Source organism: Lepisosteus oculatus, chromosome 25 (genome assembly GCF_040954835.1).
Source record: "Lepisosteus oculatus isolate fLepOcu1 chromosome 25, fLepOcu1.hap2, whole genome shotgun sequence".
NCBI lineage: Eukaryota > Metazoa > Chordata > Actinopteri > Semionotiformes > Lepisosteidae > Lepisosteus > Lepisosteus oculatus.
This window is the reverse complement of record NC_090720.1, coordinates 12,198,623-12,219,846: the sequence shown is the minus strand read 5'-3', so window position 1 is coordinate 12,219,846 and position 21,224 is coordinate 12,198,623. Positions and strand designations below refer to the sequence as shown.

The 21,224-nt window shown below is 40.2% G+C and overlaps 1 protein-coding gene across 2 annotated transcripts in view; it reads right to left on the bottom strand.

Annotated features, from left to right (window-relative positions):
* The window catches only part of LOC107075487 (tachylectin-2-like), a 57,211-nt gene extending 37,534 nt beyond the window's left edge, over positions 1 to 19,677 (bottom strand). Inside the window, exons 1-4 of one of the 2 annotated variants that reach the window (XM_069183905.1) lie at positions 19,584 to 19,677; positions 18,167 to 19,019; positions 16,563 to 16,743; positions 15,611 to 16,124 (exon numbers count right to left, since the gene is read on the bottom strand). In XM_069183905.1, the coding sequence (XP_069040006.1) occupies positions 15,921 to 16,124; positions 16,563 to 16,743; positions 18,167 to 19,019; positions 19,584 to 19,626 (1,281 nt within the window). In that variant the 5' untranslated portion in view covers positions 19,627 to 19,677 and the 3' untranslated portion in view covers positions 15,611 to 15,920. Of the gene's footprint in view, positions 1 to 15,610; positions 16,125 to 16,562; positions 16,744 to 18,166; positions 19,020 to 19,583 lie in introns of those variants that run through there. The other variant, XM_069183902.1, reaches the window with a different exon arrangement.
* Between the last annotated feature and the right edge of the window lie 1,547 nt (positions 19,678 to 21,224).

Genomic DNA, 21,224 nt, shown 5'->3' with positions numbered 1-21,224 from the left:
TCAGATATGAAGGAAGTGGAAAGCAGAAGATGAAATGATTTGAAAATGACCATGAAGATCTCTAGAGTGGCTTGGTTTGAAGAAGACTAGGTGCTTGGGTATAATGGAGGGATATCACGTGGGTGTAACTGTAGGGTTTGTGCGGTGGTGGTTAAACACTCTGCCTGTACGGACGGGAACTGCATGGAGACAGATATTCCTGTAAAGGTTTATTGCTGAACAATAACATTTACACCTGCCGCGTTCTCGTTCTTTCTCTTCTTGATAGTCCCTCTTTTCCCATCACACTCTCCCCGAAAGCAATCAGAAAAAAACAGAAAGTCACATTAACGGAAACTTATCCACAAACTGCAACAGAGAGCTCCACACAACTCAAAAACATTTCAAACTGCTCAACCAAATAAAACAACAATTGCAGGACGTAAGCTTACAAGAGGGGAGATAAAAGCATCAGAGACAGTCTGAGTATCTTCTCAAAGTGCGTTACAAGAAAAGCAAAAGAAAGCAAAAAGAAATCTAGAAGATAATAATTCAGGTGGGTATCTGCATCAGCATGTGTAGGCTGCAAAGGAACAAGTAATAGGTTTATTCTTCAATAAGCTTAGTTCGTGGTTGTTTGTGTTATTCATCCAGGTGGATGCTGCACATTGGTGGTGGTGGAGGGAAGTCCCCATTACCTGTAAAGTGCTTTGAGTGGAGTGTCCAGAAAAGCGCTATATAAGTGTAAGCAATTATTATTATTATTATTATTATTATTATTATTATTATTATTATTATTATTATTATTATTATTCCTAGTGAAATGGAGTTTATAGCAGATGTTTGAGACAGTTGTCAAAAACCAAGTTCAATAAGAATCATCTGTCAGTAATTCATAATAAATTCTTGACGTCATTTAATCATAATATACAGTATGCTATACATAAACTCCCATTTACTGTAACAAATCTTTCTTTTTAAAGTCTTCAGTCTGGGCATCAAGTTTTTGAATTAATTTTAAAGTTTAAAAAAAAGATGTGTCTAAGTCATAGATTTTCTAAATTTGCAATATGGGACACAACAAGAATGGTCTGATTGCATTTGTTAGGCACTGTATTTTTTTAGGTAAGCAATCTTTTTTAAACAAGGTACTCAGAAGAAAACCTGAATTATCTGAGTAACTAAGATTGAGTACTGTAACTTTTTCCAGGGGGCTGGATTGATCTTTAAAAGGTAAATTACTACATAAAACAGATCAGGTGGCAGCAAAAATGAGTAACTTACACACTCCTTCGTGGATCATGGAGTATGGATCAACCAATGAATGTGATGCAGTATACTAGATTATCGGTCTATTTTTCCTCATGATAAAGACATTTGGATTTTCCCAGGTAGTATACACTTCCCTGTGTACCCCTAGAGGTTGGGAAATAGATGTTCTACACATGTGATGCTGCTGTACTTAAATTAATTCTTGACAAGGTATGAAGAAGAATTTCAGATTGAGTTTTTAATATCTTATAAATAAGTCAATATGAAATATTTAACAATAAAAAAACAAATATGAAGGTTTCTGAGGCTCCAAGTGACAGATATCTTGGTTGCTAAACAATGGCACTTGGAATGTTCCGGACAGAAACAGAGGTCATGGAGGAGTAAGGGGGGGCTTGGGGAGGGAGCCTGTTTTTTTAGTTTATTTTCACTGAAGAACACCATTTCAAGTCACATAAACCTCACTGAATTTCTTTTACATAAACCATTTTTTTATATTTTACTATGCAGAACAACGTATAATTTGCGAAAAGCCTTCTAGTCTTAACTAAATGAATAACACTGCACACACTCCTGTGCGCGTCTCCTTGTAAAGACAACACTCTTTACACAACATACAGGGAGAGGGTGGTCTCCCAGCACTGTGATAAAGCTGAGCAACTCTATTCTGCTGTCTCCAGTGTCTATACTGACCTAAACTACTAATGCCCTCAATTACAATCATAATTCCTTACATTTATATAGTGTAAGAGAATGGAAAAAGGATCGTCCTGATCCGTGGGATTCATGTAGCAGGTTGGGTATTCTGTAAGAACGATGTAATTTACGAACCCTGTGCGGGTCTCTAGGCGAGGTAGCTGAAGTATCCAAGGCAGGCGAGGAGGGAGAGTGGTCAGTTATCCCAGGCAGGGTCAAGACCAGGTAGGAGGCAAGAGGAGAGGCAAACAAATCTGATAGGGGTGAGGCAAAAGTGAGAAATCCAAAATTAAAACCAAAGAAGCGACGTTGAGGGAGTCCAGAGCAGGTAGAAAAGGGTACTGAGGAGGAAAGGGCGAGGTGAGCTCAGGAGGTAGAAGAGATCCTAATACCAAGCAATGTAACTGGGTGAACTGATTGTTGAAAAAGTGAAGGAAGGGGTGTGTAAGGGAAATTGGATAATGAGGGCTTGATTGAGACCAGCTGCAGCCGTATCATATAGTGCTTTTCATTCTAGAAGAACTCAAAGTGCTTTGAAGGGTAAGTGCTTAAGTCGGAACCTTTTTTAAGAAAGCCCGTTTGGACCAAACCAGACAGGAATTTAGCTAGGGCACAGGCAACACCCCCCTCTCATACTTTTTGGAAAGATATAAAGTATAATTCCATTTTTTTTTTAATTAAGGCGACATGGAGCTTGTTACATAAAGTGATGCCACTGCCACAGCAGAGTTCAATTTCGCAGGCTGTGGCTTCTCAAGAGAAGAACCGAAATAGTAGAGTATTGGATCCTGAGCAGAGTTAGATCGGTGAGAAAATTTCCAGATGGCGAGAAACACAAAGCCAGAAGTGTAGTGCAGACATTGTGGTCGAAAAGAGAGCAGAAACCCAAAAGCCCAGGTAGCCGATACAGTAGATGAGAGCAATAAGCCAGAAGTGAAGTCCTTAAACCGCAGTCTAAAAGGAACGAGTTCCGAAAACCAGGAAAGCCTAATCCAAGACAAAACATAAGGAATGAGTAGAGCTCAACAGGAATTTAAACCCAATACTGAGCGCTGGGGTTACTGCAGACAGCCCTAAAGTATGCTGGGGTTTGGAGGTGTGGTGGTGGACAGGTAAGGTGAGTGGTTATCTGATTGGATGTGGTCTATACCTTCTTAAAGGGACTGCCGGTTGGTTGCATGAAGTCCGAGATCAGGCCTATCAGGTCCTTAACTGAGTCCCAGCTGGGGACTACACGAGCCCCTCCTTCCATAATCCACTCAGCAAAGGTGGTCTCAGGCACCAACTGTTCTCCACGGCTCTCTGTCTCGGCAGTCGATCCCTTCTGCTGTTTGCATTTCTCTATAGAGCTCTTTCTTGTAGTTCATTCTTGTTGTGTTCCATGTTGCAAAATTAGAACATTTATGACTTAGACACATCTTTTTTAAAGTTAAAAATTAATTCAAAAACTTGATTCCCAGACTGAAGACTTTAAAAGGAAAGAACAGTTACAGTAAATTGGAGTTTATGTATAGCATACTGTATAATATGATGAAATCTGCTGAGCCTTTGTGCTGCTCTTTAGTGGCATTCCGGCTTTGAAAATCATCTACTTTGGATTCAGCCTATGGGCCGAATTTCACGTGCTGTCCCCTGCTGGCTGCACACACTTTGCTCCCTGATTCCTGCCTGCTCTTGGTTTATTTTTGAAAATGGGCTATGGCTTACACTACCTGAAGCAGCAGAACATTACACATACTTAGTCTCCTACACAGCTTGGTCTTCCTCATCTTGTCAGCAGTGGAACCACCAGCCTTCCTTAGACAGGAGATCGATGGTTTAAAGGCTGATCTGTTGGTGTGGACCTGTGTGATGGAGAGAGTTGGTAGTGGATGTTTGATTGCTAAGCTAATAAGTAGACACACACTCCAACACTTCTTTCAATTATTCCACCAGGTCATCCTGAGAGGTGTCTTTTCCTTTAAGCAAACATTCAGTTTCTGATTAACCCACAGAAGTTGTAAGTGCTATTTTACGATGGTGTCAGATTAGGAGTTTCGCTCACCTTGTGTTCTGAAAAGCTGCTTTGAAACTTTGTGTTGGAAGATAGCCACCAGCGCTCAAGCTTGACAGCTGTTGTCTCTCAAAGACAAGTACAGTACTTCCTGTAGAGAAGCACTGCTCCCCTGTGGTCCTGCCTCGGGGCCATCACATAGGAGCGGCAATCTTAAAGGCCATCGGTTTCTCAGAACTGTGCTGCTGACTGATCTTCTCTGTTTTATGCAGCTTATTTTAAGCACATCCCAGGCCCTCAGGCAGAAGTTGCTCAATCTGAAGTGTGATGATATGTAAATTTCTTTTACATGAACCAATTTGTTTATATTTTACTATGCAGAAAAACGTATAATTTGCGAAAAACCTTCCCGTCTTAAATAAATGAATAACACTGCACACACCCCTGTGCTCATGTCCTTGTAAAGACCTGTAATTCCCTGTTTTGCTGACAACTCTCTTTACACAACATACAGGGAGAGGGTGGTCTCCCAGCACTGTGATACATCTGATCAACTCTATTCTGCTGTCTCCAGTGTCTCTACTGACCTAAACTACTAATGCCCTCAATTACAATCATAATTCCTTACATTTATATAGTGTAAGAGAATGGAAAAAGGATCGTCCTGATCCGCGGGATTCATGTAGCAGGTTGGGTATTCTGTAAGAACGATGTAATTTACGAACCCTGTGCGGGTCTCCAGGCGAGGTAGCTGAAGTATCCAAGGCAGGCGAGGAGGGAGAGTGGTCAGTTATCCCAGGCAGGGTCAAGACCAGGTAGGAGGCAAGAGGAGAGGCAAACAAATCTGATAGGGGTGAGGCAAAAGTGAGAAATCCAAAATTTAAACCAAAGAGGCGACGTTGAGGGAGTCCAGAGCAGGTAGAAAAGGGTACTGAGGAGGAAAGGGCGAGGTGAGCTCAGGAGGTAGAAGAGATCCTAATACCAAGCAATGTAACTGGGTGAACTGATTGTTGAAATAGTGAAGGAAGGGGTGTGTAAGAGAAATTGGATAATGAGTCCAGCTGCAGCCATAACATATAGTGCTTTTCATTCTGGAAGAACTCAAAGCGCTTTAAAGGGTAAGCGTTTAAGTTGGAACCTTTTTTAAGTAATCCCATTTGGACCAAACCAGAGTGGAGATTAGCTAGGGCACAGGCAACACCCCCCTCTCATACTTTTTTGAAAGATATCAAGTATAATTCCATTTTTGGGGGGGGAAATTAAGGCAACATTGACCTCATTACATAACGTGATGCCCCTACTGTATCTAGCTATAAGATTATGAAGACATAAATATTTCTCAATAAAACAGTTTGCGTTTTCCAGATATAAACATACAGGTAAAAACAAATTTAATATATTTGTAAAATAAAATTAAATGAATGCCATAAAGAATTTTGTTTTTCATACAAGGTGCTCAGGAGAAAAAAAACAGACATACTGTATCATCACACTTCAGATTGTTCCTTACAAAGCAAAGGTGATCACCATCTTTGGATATGAGACGGTTGTTACTGGAAGATGGCTTGGAGCTTCAGTGTCCAGAGTGGGAATAAAGGAAGAAATCCTTGACCTCAAAAAGTAGCCATAGATCTGGCAAAGACCTGTATGAAGCATATTATTCAATTAATGGGCAAATACTAGCAGTTGTGAAGTTGTATTTGTTCATCATTATCTGCTTTTGTGCGATCTAAGAATACAAATACAATATACAGTGCTGTCCGTAAATATTTGGACAGTGACACAATTGTTGTTTTGGCTCTGTACAGCAGCACATTGGATTTGAAATGACTGAGGTTAAAGTGCAGAATGTAAGCTTTAATTGGAGGGTATTTACATCCCTATTGGGTGAACCATATAGGAATCACAGCCCTTTTAGACATAGTCCTCCCATTTTAGGGGACCAGAAGTAATTGGACAATTGGCTGCCTAGTTGTTTCTTGGCCATCTGTGTGTTGCATTATGAGTTCATGCACAAGAGAGCTAACAAAAGTTCTAGAGTTGATTCTAGATGTGGCATTTGCATCTGGAGTCTGTTGCTGTCCTCTCTAAACACAAGGACCGAAGAAGTGTTTTTGCCATTAAAGTGGGCCATCAGGAGGCTGAAAAATCAGACATAGCCAAAACATTAGGTGTGTCAATTAACTGTTTGGCACATTTATAGAAGCAAGAATGCACTCATAATCTTAGCAATAGCAAGTAACCTGGAAGACCACAGTAGTGGATGAGTGAAGAATACTTTCAATTGTGAAGAAAAGCCCCTTTTCGACTGTTGAACAGGTTGGCAACACTCCAGGATGAAGGTATACTGTAGATGTGTTTAAGACTACCATAAAGAAAAGAATACACCAGCATAATGGCAGAGAGTTCACTACATGATGCAAACCGCTGGTAGGAAAGGCCAGGTTATGGTTTGCTTAAAAAGCACATAAAAAGCCTCTAGTGTTCTGGGACAAAGCTTTATGGACAGATGAGACAAAGATTAACCTGTACCAGAGTGATGGAAAGAAAAAAGTGGGGAGAAAAAATGGAACTGCTCATGATAAAACATACCACCTCATCTGTGGAACATGGTGGAGGTAGTTTCATAGTTTGGGCATATTTGGATGCCAGTGGATCTGGCTCACTTGTCTTTATTAATGTGACTGCAGATGGCACCAGCAGGATGAATACTGAAGTGTACAGAAGCAGCTAATCTGCTCAGATCCAATCAAATGTTTCAAAACTCATTGCAGCAGGACAATCTCTCTCATCCTAGCGTTAATCCCGCATCAGCAGGGTCCGCTTGTCAGCACACCCGTCTCCATTTGGTGGTTTGAACCAAATCTTTGAACTGACGTTGCCATTAAATGCCACCCAGAATACTCCAACTGGCTTGTCGCTCCGCCTGCCGTCAGTGGGGGGGAGGAGAACAAAGTAATGTAGCCAATTCATAGAGGAGGATTATTAGGAGGCATGGAAAATCTGGCCAGGACACTGGGGTTACACCCCTTCTCTTTTCAAGAAACACCCTGGGATTTTTAATGGCCACAGAGAGTCAGGACCTTGGTTTTACATCTCACCAGAAAGACGGCGCTTGTTTACAGCATAGTGTCCCTGTCACTATACTGGGGCATTAGGACCCACATGGACCGCTGGCCTGCTGGCCTCATTAACACCTCTACCAGCAGAAACCTTAGTTTTTCCCAGGAGGTCTCCCATCCAGGTATTGACCAGAATCACACCTGCTTAGCTTCAGTAGGCTGCCAGTTGTGAGTTGCAGGGTGACATGGCTGCTGGCTCTCATTACAGCAGGACAACGACCCCAAGCATACTGCTAAAGCATACATGGAGTTTTTCAGGCCAAAAAGTGGAATGTTATTGACTGGCCAAGTCAATCATCCAACCTGAATCCCATTGAGCATGCATGTCACTTACTGGAGACAAGACTGAAAGGAAAAAGCCCCCAAACAATCAGGAATGAAAATGGCGGAATTACAGGCCTGGCAGAGCATCACAAGGAAAGATACCAAACGTCTGGTGATCTGTATGAGTCACAGATTTCAGGCAGTCATCAATTTCCAATTACTTTTGGTCCATGAAATGGGGGGAAATGTGTATAAAAAGAACTGTGATTCCTATATGGTTCACCCAATACATATGTAAATACCCTCGAATTTAAGCTGACATTCTGCACTTTAAACTCGTTGCCATTGTTTCATTTTAAATCCAATGTGCTGGTGTACAGAGCCAAAACAACTAAAATTGTCACTGTCCAAATAATGTATTTACGGACTGCACTATAAGCGTTTGGAGAGTAATCCAGTTGAATATGGCATGCTGCAATGTTTTCGCCAGAGGTTTAAGGGAGATCTCTGAGAAGCCAGACATGAGAAACACTTCTTTAGAAGATTGCTGGTCAATTCAGGGCCTGGTTTCATTACACTAGATCAGTTTTGTCCAGATCTTGAGTTATACAATGATTGCTCTTGCAGAGGAAGGTTGTATGCCCTTCACTTTGCTGATACAAAGAGACGACCGAAGCATGAGGAAGTTCTTGGCCAAACATCCTCATTTTAGCTGTTCTGGCTGTGATTTCACTTTCTCAGCCAATTCACACGATGCAGCTTCCCATAAATTTACAGTATAAATATTGTCCTCCAATGGGACCTGATAAATTCCTGTTATTAAATTCCTTTACAACTCCATGAATCAAAAACAGAAATGGGGTTATTACATTGGATTTATTCCAAACTATACTACTGCATGGAGGGCCATGTTTCTGGAACCTCTTGAAACTTTTTACTCCTTAAAACCATGATTCCTGCTGGAAAGGACCTGGAGAAACATCAGTTTCAGAATTGGCTGTGTAAAAACTGAAACTGCTCTCTCAGAGCAGAGAATCCTTTTTTTTTTTAAATCAGCACCCACATGCCTGAACAACTACCGTCCAATTGCACTCACCCCCATCATAATGAAGTGCTTTGAAAATCTGCTTATTCCACACATTAAAGCCAGCATTCCAAAAACACTTAATCCTCTCCAGTTTGCATATCGCACAAACCGCTCCACGGAGGATGCAATCTCTATAGCTTTACACACCACACTTACCCACCTGGATAAAAGGAACACCCATACAAGAATGCTGTTCATTGACTTTAGCTCAGGATTTAACACCATCATACCCATAAAACGTTCTACCAAACTCAGGACTCTAGGTTTAGATACTACCCTCTGTAGCAGGATCCTAGACTTCCTCACCAGAAGACCCCAGACTGTCAGGATTGGCAACCTCACCTCCAACACGCTCACCCTGAACACCGGTGCCCCTGAAGGCTACAGTATGTGCTCAGCCCACTGCTTTACTCCCTGTTCACCCACAACTACTGCCAAGTTCAGCACAAACATCATCAAGTATGCTGACGATACCACAGTCGTGGGCCTGATCACTGACAACCATGAGACTGCCTACAGGGAGGAGATAAGACATCTATGTGCCAGACCAACAACCTATGTCTCAAAATCAGCAAAGCCAAAGGGCTGATCTTACACTTCAGGAGATAAGGAAAAGTCCACTCCCCCATCTACATCAAAGGGTCTGCGGTGGAGATGGTGAATAACTTCAAATTCCTAGGTGTTCACATCTCTAGGGACCTCACATGGGCACTCAACACCTCCAGTCTCATCAAGAAGGCACAACAGCGGCTGTACTTCCTGAGAAGGCTGAAGAAAATACGCCTGCCTCCACAGATCCTCACCAACTTCTACAGATGTACGGTGAAGAGCATACTGACCAGCTGCATCACAGTCTGGTATGGCAGCTGCACCGCATCTGGCAGAAGGATCCAGACGCTCCAGTCACACACAACTAGACTCCAAAATAGCTTCTTCCCCAGAGCCTTCAAACTGGTGACTCCCCCACTCCCTCCCATCATACTATGATCTCTCCTAACTTCTTCCTGTACCCACAATGACTGTACTCCAACACCACTACATACACGACAACTGAATGTAAGCCGAAATTGTACTTAAAACTGTACTAGATGTAATATTTATTAATCACCATATTATTTTTGTACTGTTCCACGAATTACTTTTGCACTGTATTTGTCCTGTTGTATTCCTTTCTCTGTTTGCTTATATGCAGAGTTTGATTACACTTTCATTTAGTTACACTGTTATTGTGTTACAGTCTATTGTCCTGTCTTCTCTTCTATTTATATACTGCACCTGAGTGACTAATGAGAAACACTTTTCACTATACTGTGCAGCCGCATAAGTATAATGTCAAACAAAGCTGAATTGAATTGAATTCCATGTTTTTTAACATTGTACCCCCATCTGTCAGCAGATGTGCAGTACTATGTAGTAACATAATTAAAGTCAAGGGGAGTTAATCTTCAAAACTGGGGCTGTTTGTTTGGGTTTATCTAGAATTATTCACCCGTCTCTAAAAATTCAAAACATAGACATAGTCAGTTTGGAGGGACCTCTGTGTTCTCTCATGTCATACTTTGCCTGTGGTTGAGTTACAGCCTGTGAGGTCCTATTGTCAAGCCAATAGATAGTCTAAGAAACCTCATGCATCACTTTCTAATTTTAGGCTAATAGTACTAATTTTCATACTGTATTACAGTAATCCATGAGAGTTGGAATCCTTTGCAGATTACACTACAGTCAAAAGTTAAATTACAGTGGTTTTTGCTGGTAATTTTGCTTTTATAACAACCTCACCCCACCATAACAGGAGTCTAATAAGTTACAGATGGAAATGGTAAACTAGACAAGGCAGGAGTCAGACATGTGCTGTACTGTGACACAGGACAGTGTGAGCAGGCAGCACAGTGTGTATTAAACAGGGGAAAGCAGCCAAAACAATTTCCAGGATGTAATCCAAAAAACAGTTGTAATTTTTTTTAGTTAATTAAATTTATCCTCAATCCTAAAATTAGGATGTATAAAAAAGGATGTTCATTATTTCACCCATGTACTGCACAGTGATCCTTTAATTGGTTAGTAATGCTTTAATTGGAATCATACTGTATATTAAACAGTTCATACAATTTTTTTTAATTAAGACACTCTGATTAAACCTACAGGCAAAGCTCCTTTTGACAGAATAGTCACAATTTGCACATAAAGAACACACACAAGTGCTTTCACAGGCCCAATGGTGGTATTCCCCTGATCCTGCAGTCCTGTGTGTCAAAGAAACTAGGGCGAGTGGAGAGAAGTTCAAGAAAAATTATAGGACATTTCTCTATAGGTTTTCAGAAATGTGAAAACTGATCTGAAGTTGCGTGAGAATGTAATATAAGGTTCTTAATTAGAAACTCTGGTGGTGCTGATAGTAATCCTGGTATCCGACCTGAAATATAACCATGGAACTGTTTATCACAAGGGACACTTTATGCAAAGCTGATTCATTTGGTGGTGCTTTTGGAATAGATGCATCTATTTAACACCCTCCATTTATTGCTTTTAACATGAGCCTATAATACTTTACTGCTGGAGATGGTAAAGCAGTGCTAGATAAGGCAGGAGTCAGACATGTGCTGTACTGTGGCACAGGACAGTGTGAGCAGGCAGCACAGTGTGTGTGTGAAACAGAGGAAAGCAGCCAAAACACTGTTCAGGCTGCAATTCAACCATGGACAAAAATATATCATGATAAAACAGAGAAGAGTTACTCCCTCTGCCTAAGTTTGCCTACGTTTTGATTCTTTAGACACGGGACAATAATTCTAGATAAACCCGGACAGTTACAATTCTGAAGATCAACTCCTCTTGACTTCAGTGTTGCTACATGGCACAGTTTGAAATGCTCAGTTTACGAATGTGAGCTGTATATAAATATATACGTGTGGACAAGTCAGTGCGCGGACTGTGTACTGAGAGTCTCATTCCACATCACAGGTCTCCACAAACCCGGTGAGCCAGTGATTATGAGACAGGATTGCGGTCCGTAGCGCCCTTGAGCTTGTGATTCTGTACTGCATTTATTGTTAAATTGAGCTTTACTGTGTGTTTTTTCCAAATTTACAAAATACTAAATGTTTAATAGAAGTCCCGAATTACATTGCTAACAAATTAAAGGGGCGCTTTGTAATACGTGTGTATGTAATGATATTTTTTTAATATTACCCAATAAATATATAAGCCACAGATAGATCATTTTTCCAAGTTTGAAGTACAGATGAATCTTCCCCTTGACACCGTTATTCTGATACATCACACAGACGGATTTTGTCAGAAGCAGCTGTTAAACTAGTGCGGGTTCAGGAAGCAGCAAACGCAGGGCGATCACTGGGGTAAAAAAGCGTTGAGGCTTTAAATGCAGAACAAAATGATCAGAATTAGTCATACGTACTGTAGGGAAGATCTTAAAACACAACAGTGAGGTGAAGGCAGTTAGAGTCCAAGCAAGTGTACCGAAACAATACACAGTGAATTCCTTCCTAATTTACAAGTCCTGTTACTGTTAAAGGGGTGTGTACAGTTATAAAATCCATTTTCCGAGATTTTCATTTGCAACAACTTTTCAAAATGTTTGTCTTTCACTTGGGGTTGTGTGTAACAATATCGAAATGAACGTGAAATACATTCTGATTGAATGTGTCTTGTTTGCAATTTCGCAAAATGTTTTAAGTTGGAAACGGTGTTTAGACTTTCTATAAGCATATAGAGTTTCTATAAACTGGGCAGTACAACAGCGAGCAATTACCTGCAGTTTGAAATGATGTGTACCATATGTGTTGTGTATGTCCATGTAAAATGATGCATGTATTTTGCCAAATGTCTATTTTAAAAACCACTACAGGTAGTGGCTTGACCCCTTTTTCTAATGTTGGAATAACACAACAAAACTTAACTAAATAAAAAGAATGGGACATTGTGCAATTTGTGGGGTGGTATAATGAACATTGTTTCTTACATATCCTACTGAAATACAAAACTGCAAGCTGTTTTATGCACTCCGGGACATTAACTTTGTAATGAAATACTATGGCAAAGCAAAGAGTCAGGGAAGCATCAAAATTGATATGACATGGAAGGTGAAAATGTACTGAACTAACTTCAAGCCATCTCATTTTATAGGAACAATTTTTTAAACTTGAATCTGAATACAAAATGTATGTTACACAGCCATCTTGGTCTACATTATAATAAGTGTAAAGTGACTTATTAGATACAATGCTTGTATGCATAAAAATCTCAGGAGGGGGACCTTTGTAAAATTCACCACTTTTTACCACATCTTAGAGGCTGCCTCCTGGATGGAAGAAGAGGAAGTGAAACTGATCCTATTCTCCTTTGCCAACTTTTTTCATTTTAGTCATCAGCCAGTCTTCATCCAGATTCACTGGAGGAGACCCTGCATAGGACTTGTTTAGCATGATAATAGAAGCTTTCGTTGTAGTCAACTGGGCCAGTCCTGAGCTCTCCACACCAAACAGCAAAACACCTATGAATACATTCAACAATGAAAGATCAATGGGTTGCATCACAGAAATGCTTTCTATTATTTAGATCACAGTTAAGGAAGTGATCAGACAACCTACAGTAAATGGCTATACATCCATTATAACAAGTTTTCTAGTGTGTGTAACGGACACGGACTGGAATCCGTGTCAGATCTTGTAGAAGACTGTATGCGATGCGGTAAGAGCTGGAGAAAACAGGAGGCGTGGTAAAAAGGAACACACAGGGGTTTAATAGTGCACAAAATAATAGTGACAGTCCGTGAGACAGTGTACGGGGAAGACAAAACGGCATCCAAATCCAAACGGGTCCAAGGGCAGGTCAAAGCACGGTCCGAAAGTCCATCAACTGGAAATCCATCCTGGGACGCGACAAAGTTAAAATCCCCGGGAGGGGGGAGCACACGGACAAACGAAACATGGAGGTCCAAGAGTGACGGGGCGAGATCCTCCAGACCCCGGGCTCAGGAAACGGGAGGTGTCGGGGATGAGGCCTATGCCCTCAGGAGACGGACGTAGGGTTTCCTGGTGCTAGGCGAGCCTCGCGACATCTTACCCTAATGATGAGCCCTGAGGACTGGAGGAGCTGGTCTTTAAATAATAACACTAAAAGGGTACACCTGGAGAGCTAAATGACACGAACAATAATGAGAGCAGTGGAGCGCCCTCTAGGGAGGGATGTCGGGCGTGACAGTGCGGCCTGCTATGAAGAGGAAAATGACATCCTCTCACAATCCGGTCCATCACCAATAGATTGGTTAGCAAGAGGCTGTGGCAAAATAAAATTAGACCACAAGGTTACCCATATATACAACCAGGAAACATTCATACCCTTGAACCATGAAAGCCACCCATTGGCAGCACTGAAATAAAGCAGGGAGGAATTTAAGCAACTCAGTTCACAAAGGACTGAGAGGGAGTTGCCCTCTCTCTCATGAGATAGTATATCTAGATTATAGTGCACAACCAAGCAATGTGGTTAAAAATGAAGCACTTCTGAGTAAGCATGAAGTTTTGCCTTCTCTTTCATGGAGAGAAAGCATATCACTGTATCAGGCTTAGAGGAGTGGCATGCATAGTTTGTGCCCTCTCCATGCCCCTGATCCAATGTACCAAAGAAGGAAACCCCAGAGGCATTTGTTCAATAAAACAGTAGATCTTCCTGTAGAGGACAGGGTCTAAGTTCTTCAGTGGTTTCTAATAATGTGGAAACCATAAATTCATTGTAGGAACAGTGGAAAAAGAAAAACTGGCAGATACAGAGAGAAGAGGAAAGTAGGAGCAGAGAGAAGAGAAGAGAATGAGAAGACAGAGAGGAAGACAGAAGACTAAAGCTCCCTGTTCTAATCAGATTTTACGACTAGATTCAAGTTCAGTATTTGAACTTTGTTAAGAGAATTTGCCATTCTACTGCTTTAAGGAAACTCGGTTTTCCTATATAGAGAATCCCTGGGTTACAAACACTATCTACTGGTTAGTGAATGGATTTTACAGAAAAGGGAGGTTCCCGTTCATTTCATAGCATCCTGGTTTCTAAGAAATTGTGATGGCCATCATCCCTCCTCTATAGGGCGCTCCTACCTTTTTCAATGTGTTGCCAGTTTTATTTGTCCCAGCTGTGTCTTATCCTGTTTTCCCTACTTAAGCAAGGCGTCTCCATAGTTCAGGGCTCAGCTTTGGAAGACGGATGCCTGGATGCCCGCCTACCACCGGGCACAGGAGTGGCCCGAGAGCACAGGCTTCACCACGGTGTCCTGACCTTCTGAGCCTGGGGCTCGGAGGGCCTTGTCCTGTCAATGTTTTAACTATCTGTATTCCTCGTTCCCTGTTCCCTGTGTCTGTCTTGGATGGATCTCCTGGCACCTGGACCTTGGATTGCGCCCTGATTTCCCCTACTTGACTTCCTTTCGGACTCGTGCGCCTGCACTCCCCCCTGCACCAGATCACTGCCGTTACCACCCCCTGTGTTTCCACCCGCCCTGATCCTGCTGTGTCCTACCTGATGTCCTACTCCTGTCACTTCCGGATTATACCATCTCGTATAGAGTCTTTAACTCTATTAAGTCGAGTAATGAAAGTTAAGATAACTTTGCCAACTTGACTCAGGGTTAACCTCTTGACATAGAAGGAGGAGGCTAGAGTCCTCCTGGGAGGCCATGCAGAGAGAACACTGACCAAGGGGTAGCTGCAGAGGTGGAGATGGGGTGGAAGAGGGATGCGAAAGACAAATGTAAGGGACAGAGGGAGATAATGTACAGTATCTATGATGGTTAAGTGAGAAAGTGATGTCCTGATTAATTACAAATTACAGACAGCTGAGCTTTCATCATAAACTCCTTTAAAAAAGTTGAATTCACGTTTAAGCCTTCAAGAACCAGGGTTTGGTTTATTAAATGCCAATCTTTAGAAAGAGGTAACCCAGAAAACTGCACTCAGGCTCTGCAGGACCGGAATTGGACACTGGTAGTCAACAAGACAAAAGAGGGACAAGCAGAAAACATACACCTTTAAAATATTTTATTGACGCACTTATCATTTTACATTATTTAGTATTACAAAAATACTAAATATGTTCCAGGCACCAAAATGATTATTGAAATGAAATTTAATATTATCATAATTTAATGAAATTATTTCATAATCATTTTTTTAATTATTACAAAAATTAAGGAAAAAACCCAAGTACCGTATAGTGAAGATGATTAAATGCAATAGCTCTAAACAATCCAACACAAATGGCTTGGCATACAATTAGTTCTAATTATCATATCAAATTGTAGTTTAAAAGAGAAATTTATTCAAACAAATTCCTTGATCGAGAGAAATTAAGCAAATTAGTAAACTTATGCTGTTGAAGGAAATACCCCTTTTACTAGATAACAGCAAAAGCTAAATAGCTTTGAATGTTAAATTACTGGCATTTTCCTATATAAATGCTCTGTAAGGTAAAGTATCTGCATGCATGTAACTACGAAACTGTTTTAGTTAACAATAGGCTCTTCCTTTATTGCCACTTTCGAAACTGAAGCTCCGGTCCATGTCCCAGTGATAGTGGTCTGGTGTCCAAAGACAGTGAGCACCTTCGCTGTGTAAGGAACATCAATAATCCCCTTCTGGACTACAGCCTTGAATCTCACAGCCTCCCCAGGGGGCACTGTAGCATTCAGGCTGGATGTATTAACAATCTGCAATGAAAGAAGCAAAAGCCATTGGCTGGGGTCTCTGCTTTCAGAAAACAGTGGACAAATACAGCATTCAAAACCAGTAAGCTAAAGCAGTTCACTGGTTATGGCAATAAAAAAACAAAGGAAGAGGTAAAGGTTTATTCCACACTGAAAGGGAAAGAAAAGAGACCGTGTTTCATCTGTAGAGCCTTTTTCAGATGTGCTTGAACTTAATAAAAAAACACGGCAATTTAAGGAGTTAAGTTGTAGTTAAAATATGCATAACAACAGTGTTCTAGTATCACAGTCACCATGTTAGTCAAGTGCCCTGTTTTCTACTTCCATTCCGCATATTCAAAACAGTGATGTCTTGCTCAATTTCTTTGAGTAACAGCCCAGGGGGCTTAAAGGCACCATTCATCTTCAATAGCTTAATCCAGTACTGGGAACATACTGTACCTGTTTCCTTTCTGTCTCTGTAAAACTCCAGTTGTGAGTAGTACTGGCATTAATAGAGACTGTGGTTTCATTTGCAGCCAACAATGGAATTCCAGCTTTAAAGGTTGTTGATGCTCCAACTTCCACAGTAAATCCATGAGAATGGGTGAAAGAGCTTTCCAGGGTAACAGTTTCAGAAAACCTGAAAAAAATCACATTTTATTTTAGAACTTCTTGTTTCAAAGCTGCAGACTGTATCAACCTGGCTGCACCACACTGGGAGAAGGAGAAATTGTGTAAGTACTCGCCTGACATACCAGCCGGGTGAATGTCATGAACTTCAGAGATAGTGAAGATGGCAAGAGAGGGTTTTCTCATGTTGTTACTGCTTGCTCAAATTGTGGCTGACTAAAGGCTACCCAAACTTGCTGACACTCTCCAGGTGTGGAACCTCCCAGACACAGACAGCTGATGGTGCATCTGCAATTTCCCTCACGGGATCAATAAAGTATCTATCTATCTAAGTAAAGCCATTGACCATGAGAAGAACATGCAAAATCCTCACGGAGGAGGACTGGGCTAGAGTCAAACTCAGGATTCAACAGTTTCGAAGTAGTTTCTTTGCAGGTTTTTGGCTGTTCTTTTGCAATGTTAGTAATATTTGTATCTTCTGCTGGTGTTCCTTCATCTTTCCTGTCACACATTCTAATTCTCCTCAAGCCCAAAAATGCCCACATGACATCATCATTAAATTCAGCATATATAGAGTGGACAGGAAGGTAAGTTGGTAGTTTTTCAAATGTATTGCAGTACATTGATGATGATGATGATGATGAAGATAATAATTACAAGTATCAAGGACTCCCCTCCACTACCATCAATGAGTAGCTCTGCCAGAGTGCACCAATACACTCATCACACAGCAGCTCTCAATGGGGAGGAGAACAGAGAGTTGAAGCCAATTCATATATGGAGATTACTGGGAGACCATGATTGTTAAATTCCCATCTAAAATGTGTCCAGGACACCATGGTAACACCCCTACACTTTTTGAGAATCACCCTGTTATTTGTAATGACCACAGAGAGTCAGGGCATCGGTTTTATGTCTCATCCGTCTCACATTATAATGTCCCCGTCACTATACTGGGGCATTAGGACCCACCCAGACTGCAGGGTGGGCACCCCCCACTGGTCCCACTAACACCTCTTCCTGCAGCATTCTTAGCTTTCTCTGGAGGTCTCCCATACAGGCTCACACCTGCCAGTTGTGTTGCAGTGTGGTGATTCTTCTTAACCACTTCTATAACATTTTTAAAATTGTTTAAAGTCAAATTGAGAGTCAAGTGATTTACTGACAGGTTATAGTTGAACATATATGTAGAAATGAATCTAAAGGTAGATTTTTCATTTAATAATATCTCAAAATAAATTTTCAGACATCATTAAATTCAAATTTTGTTACCCTTAAACATCTTTGTGTTAAATTTGCCAAATGATTACCAGCAGTCCTACAATTTAAGTTTTAGATCTATTGGCAGTGTATTTTGTGTGTAATTTTTGTAAATATTGTGTATTTTGTGATATACAGAAAAATGAAAATACAACTTAGAATGCAGCACTTACTGGAAAGTTGCAGTGTAAGGAACAGAGCCGGTAGAGTTGTCACAGTCATGTTGCCCAACTATCAGAGGCTCTTTTGAAAGAATCTTTGCATCTTTAACAGAAAAATCCAAACTTAAAATTTGACTTATGGTTTTATCTTGCGTGAGGGCAAGGATTGGGAATTGATTGTAGCCAGATCCAAGATTCTGTGCTCTTCCAATCCAGTTATCACTGGCAATCCTGGGTGGTGGGGCAGTGTAGATCTTCCCTCCATTCTTGGAGACACACCACAGATTGCCATCAGGAGAGAAGGCCATGAAATGGGTAAGTTCTGTCCAGCCTCCAGTTCCAATAATCTCACTGTTTTTACTCCAGATGTAGTTCATATCATTCGGAGGGCTTCCTTTAAGCAGATTCCCTTCTGTGGTCACAGTGTACAGGATACCCGCAGGGTCAAAGAACAGAGAAGGGAAGCACCATCCTCCAGTTCCTATCTTCGTAGCAACCCTGTACATCCAGGACACGTACTCATTCTCAGGAGGGGGACCCCTGTAAAGTTCACCACTCTTCATGACAACATAGAGTGTGCCGTTTGGATGGAAGAAGAGGGAATGAACTTGATCCCACCCAGACCTTCCTACACACCGAGCTTTCTGCTTCAGCCAGTTCTCATCTGGATTCGCTGGAGGAGACCCAGAATACAGCTGTGCATTACAGACTGCAAACATTGTTCCTTGAGGGCTGAAGGCGACGTGAGAGATGCCTTGCAGATTTCCCACATATTTCGAATATTCACTAAAGTTGTCATTGTAATTATTTGGGGGCAGTCCAATCTTGATACTCCCTGATCTTTCCATGGCAAACAGCACCATACCTTTCCCAAAAAAAATATATATAATCAAATAGTGAACAAAATAACCAATTTCACCAACTTCAAATATCCTAATCTTTAAAAGACCATTATATAATAGTAATACATTTAATATAAAATCTAACTAATGAAAACAGAGCAATAAGAAAAAAGGACAGAGTGTAATGGTTTATTAGGATTTGGTGTCCTCCTAAAGTGGGAAAATAATTAATCAAACATTCAGTGAGAAACTTGAAATTGTTTTACATACAGTATTTATTATTCTAAGTGAACTGTTTAGAATCTAAATATTATCTGGCTGTAGAGCTCTTTCATGTGTTTTCTTTTACATGACATGTTAAAGAATTCTGGAACTTTGAAACCTTCAATCTTGACATTATAGAGTAATTCGTGTAGATCAGATTCAAGATTAATTTCTGAGTCATTGATATCGGAGTCTCAGCCTTTGAGCTCACTGTCATGTGAGTTGATGGTGCCCTGAGTGCCCATTTTATCCCTTCAGACAGCTCCTGTAGATTTGCAAATACAGTTTATCTGTGAAACAATGTCAGTTCTCTACATACTCACACATATTGTCTGCTGCTCCTGAAGTCTTAACCTGGTCAGACATGGTCTCTTTCTGAAGATGAGGTCAACTTTCTGTCTGTCTGCAAAACAGAATTCCATACACAAAATAACATTATTTTTCACATAACTTACAAGTAGGTACTTACTACTTAGAAGTTTCCTAATATTCTAATAATGCATGTTACATCTACAGTACCACAAATATATAGTATGTCAAACTACCAACTGCATACTGTGTTAATTTTCCCCTTGAGACTTTTATTCTGATACATCAAGCGGGTTGTGTCAGAGGCAATTAATAATGAATTTCTTAATTTTTGTTTGTTATGCTAGTGTGGATTGAAGCTATATTTGTAGGAAGAAATGAGCAAAATTAATCATATATAGATAAGTTCTTAAGACAGCAGTGAGGTGAAGACAAGTACACTGTGAGAAACTATACATAAACAATACACAGTTCACTCCTTCCTAATTTACAACTGCTATAGTATTACCAAGGGGTGTATCCACTTATAAAAAAATCTTTTCTAGATTTTCAATTATAATTACTTTTCTGTTTGAGCATTTACATTGCACTTGGAGGTTGTAACTTACAATATGTAAATGAACATTAAATACATTTTAATTAAATGTGTCTTGATTTCAAGCTATTAGGTCACAAAATGTCTTAGTTTGGAAACATTGTGTAACTGTATGTAAAATTCCTATTAGCACTGTATGTGTTGTGTACTGTATGTCCATATAATGTGACTTGATTATCAAACATGGCTTTGCCTGTATGTTTTTTCCAGATATCTATTTTAATAACCACAAAAGACAATGTTCAGAATCCAACATTTTTTAGATTTTCACATAATCTGTTGCAGGACTACATTACTCTCTGGAATTGCCAGGTGGCACAGTGAATCTATCTTAATGTGGCTTTTGCACAAATCCTATTTTAATCATAACAAGTAAATGTTTATTAACCCATTAGTGCTTTCCTGCACTAATCATACTGTACAGTAACACTAACTGACATTTCTCATTTTTTAATTAAATGCAGTAACAGAATTATTCGTAATGAAATATAAATTAATAGTAATTAGAGAACAGACAATTTATTGTTAGAATTGTACATAGTGGCTTTATATACTAATTGAAACAATAAGGAAATATATCTTATTTAAAACAAAAAAGAGGTTTTAAGTGATTTGAATGACTTTCAAAGAATGACTTACAGTACAGTATGTCACTCTAATTGGATGAGCTAAATTAAAAGCTACTAGTGTTACTTTTTCCATTTTCTACAAAAGGTTCAATGAAGCTACAAGCTTTTCATTATCCATTACAGCAATAAGACACCAAGTGTTCATGGAAAACATTATAACTTTATATCATTTTATAATGATAATAAACATTAGGTAGTTCAAACGAGCATGCCAGAATGTTTCCAAAATAACCATAGCAAGTGACTAAGTTAAAGACTCTGATGCAGAAAACGTTTATGAAAAAGATGGAATACTGCTTTAATTTTTACAAAGCAAATTAATAATTAAATATACAGCATATTATCCACCCATCCATTTTCTAACTGTCATGGAATCTGGGGTATAGCTGTGGTGAGAGACCGGCAAGAAGGGAGGACCCTATGTGTAGCGG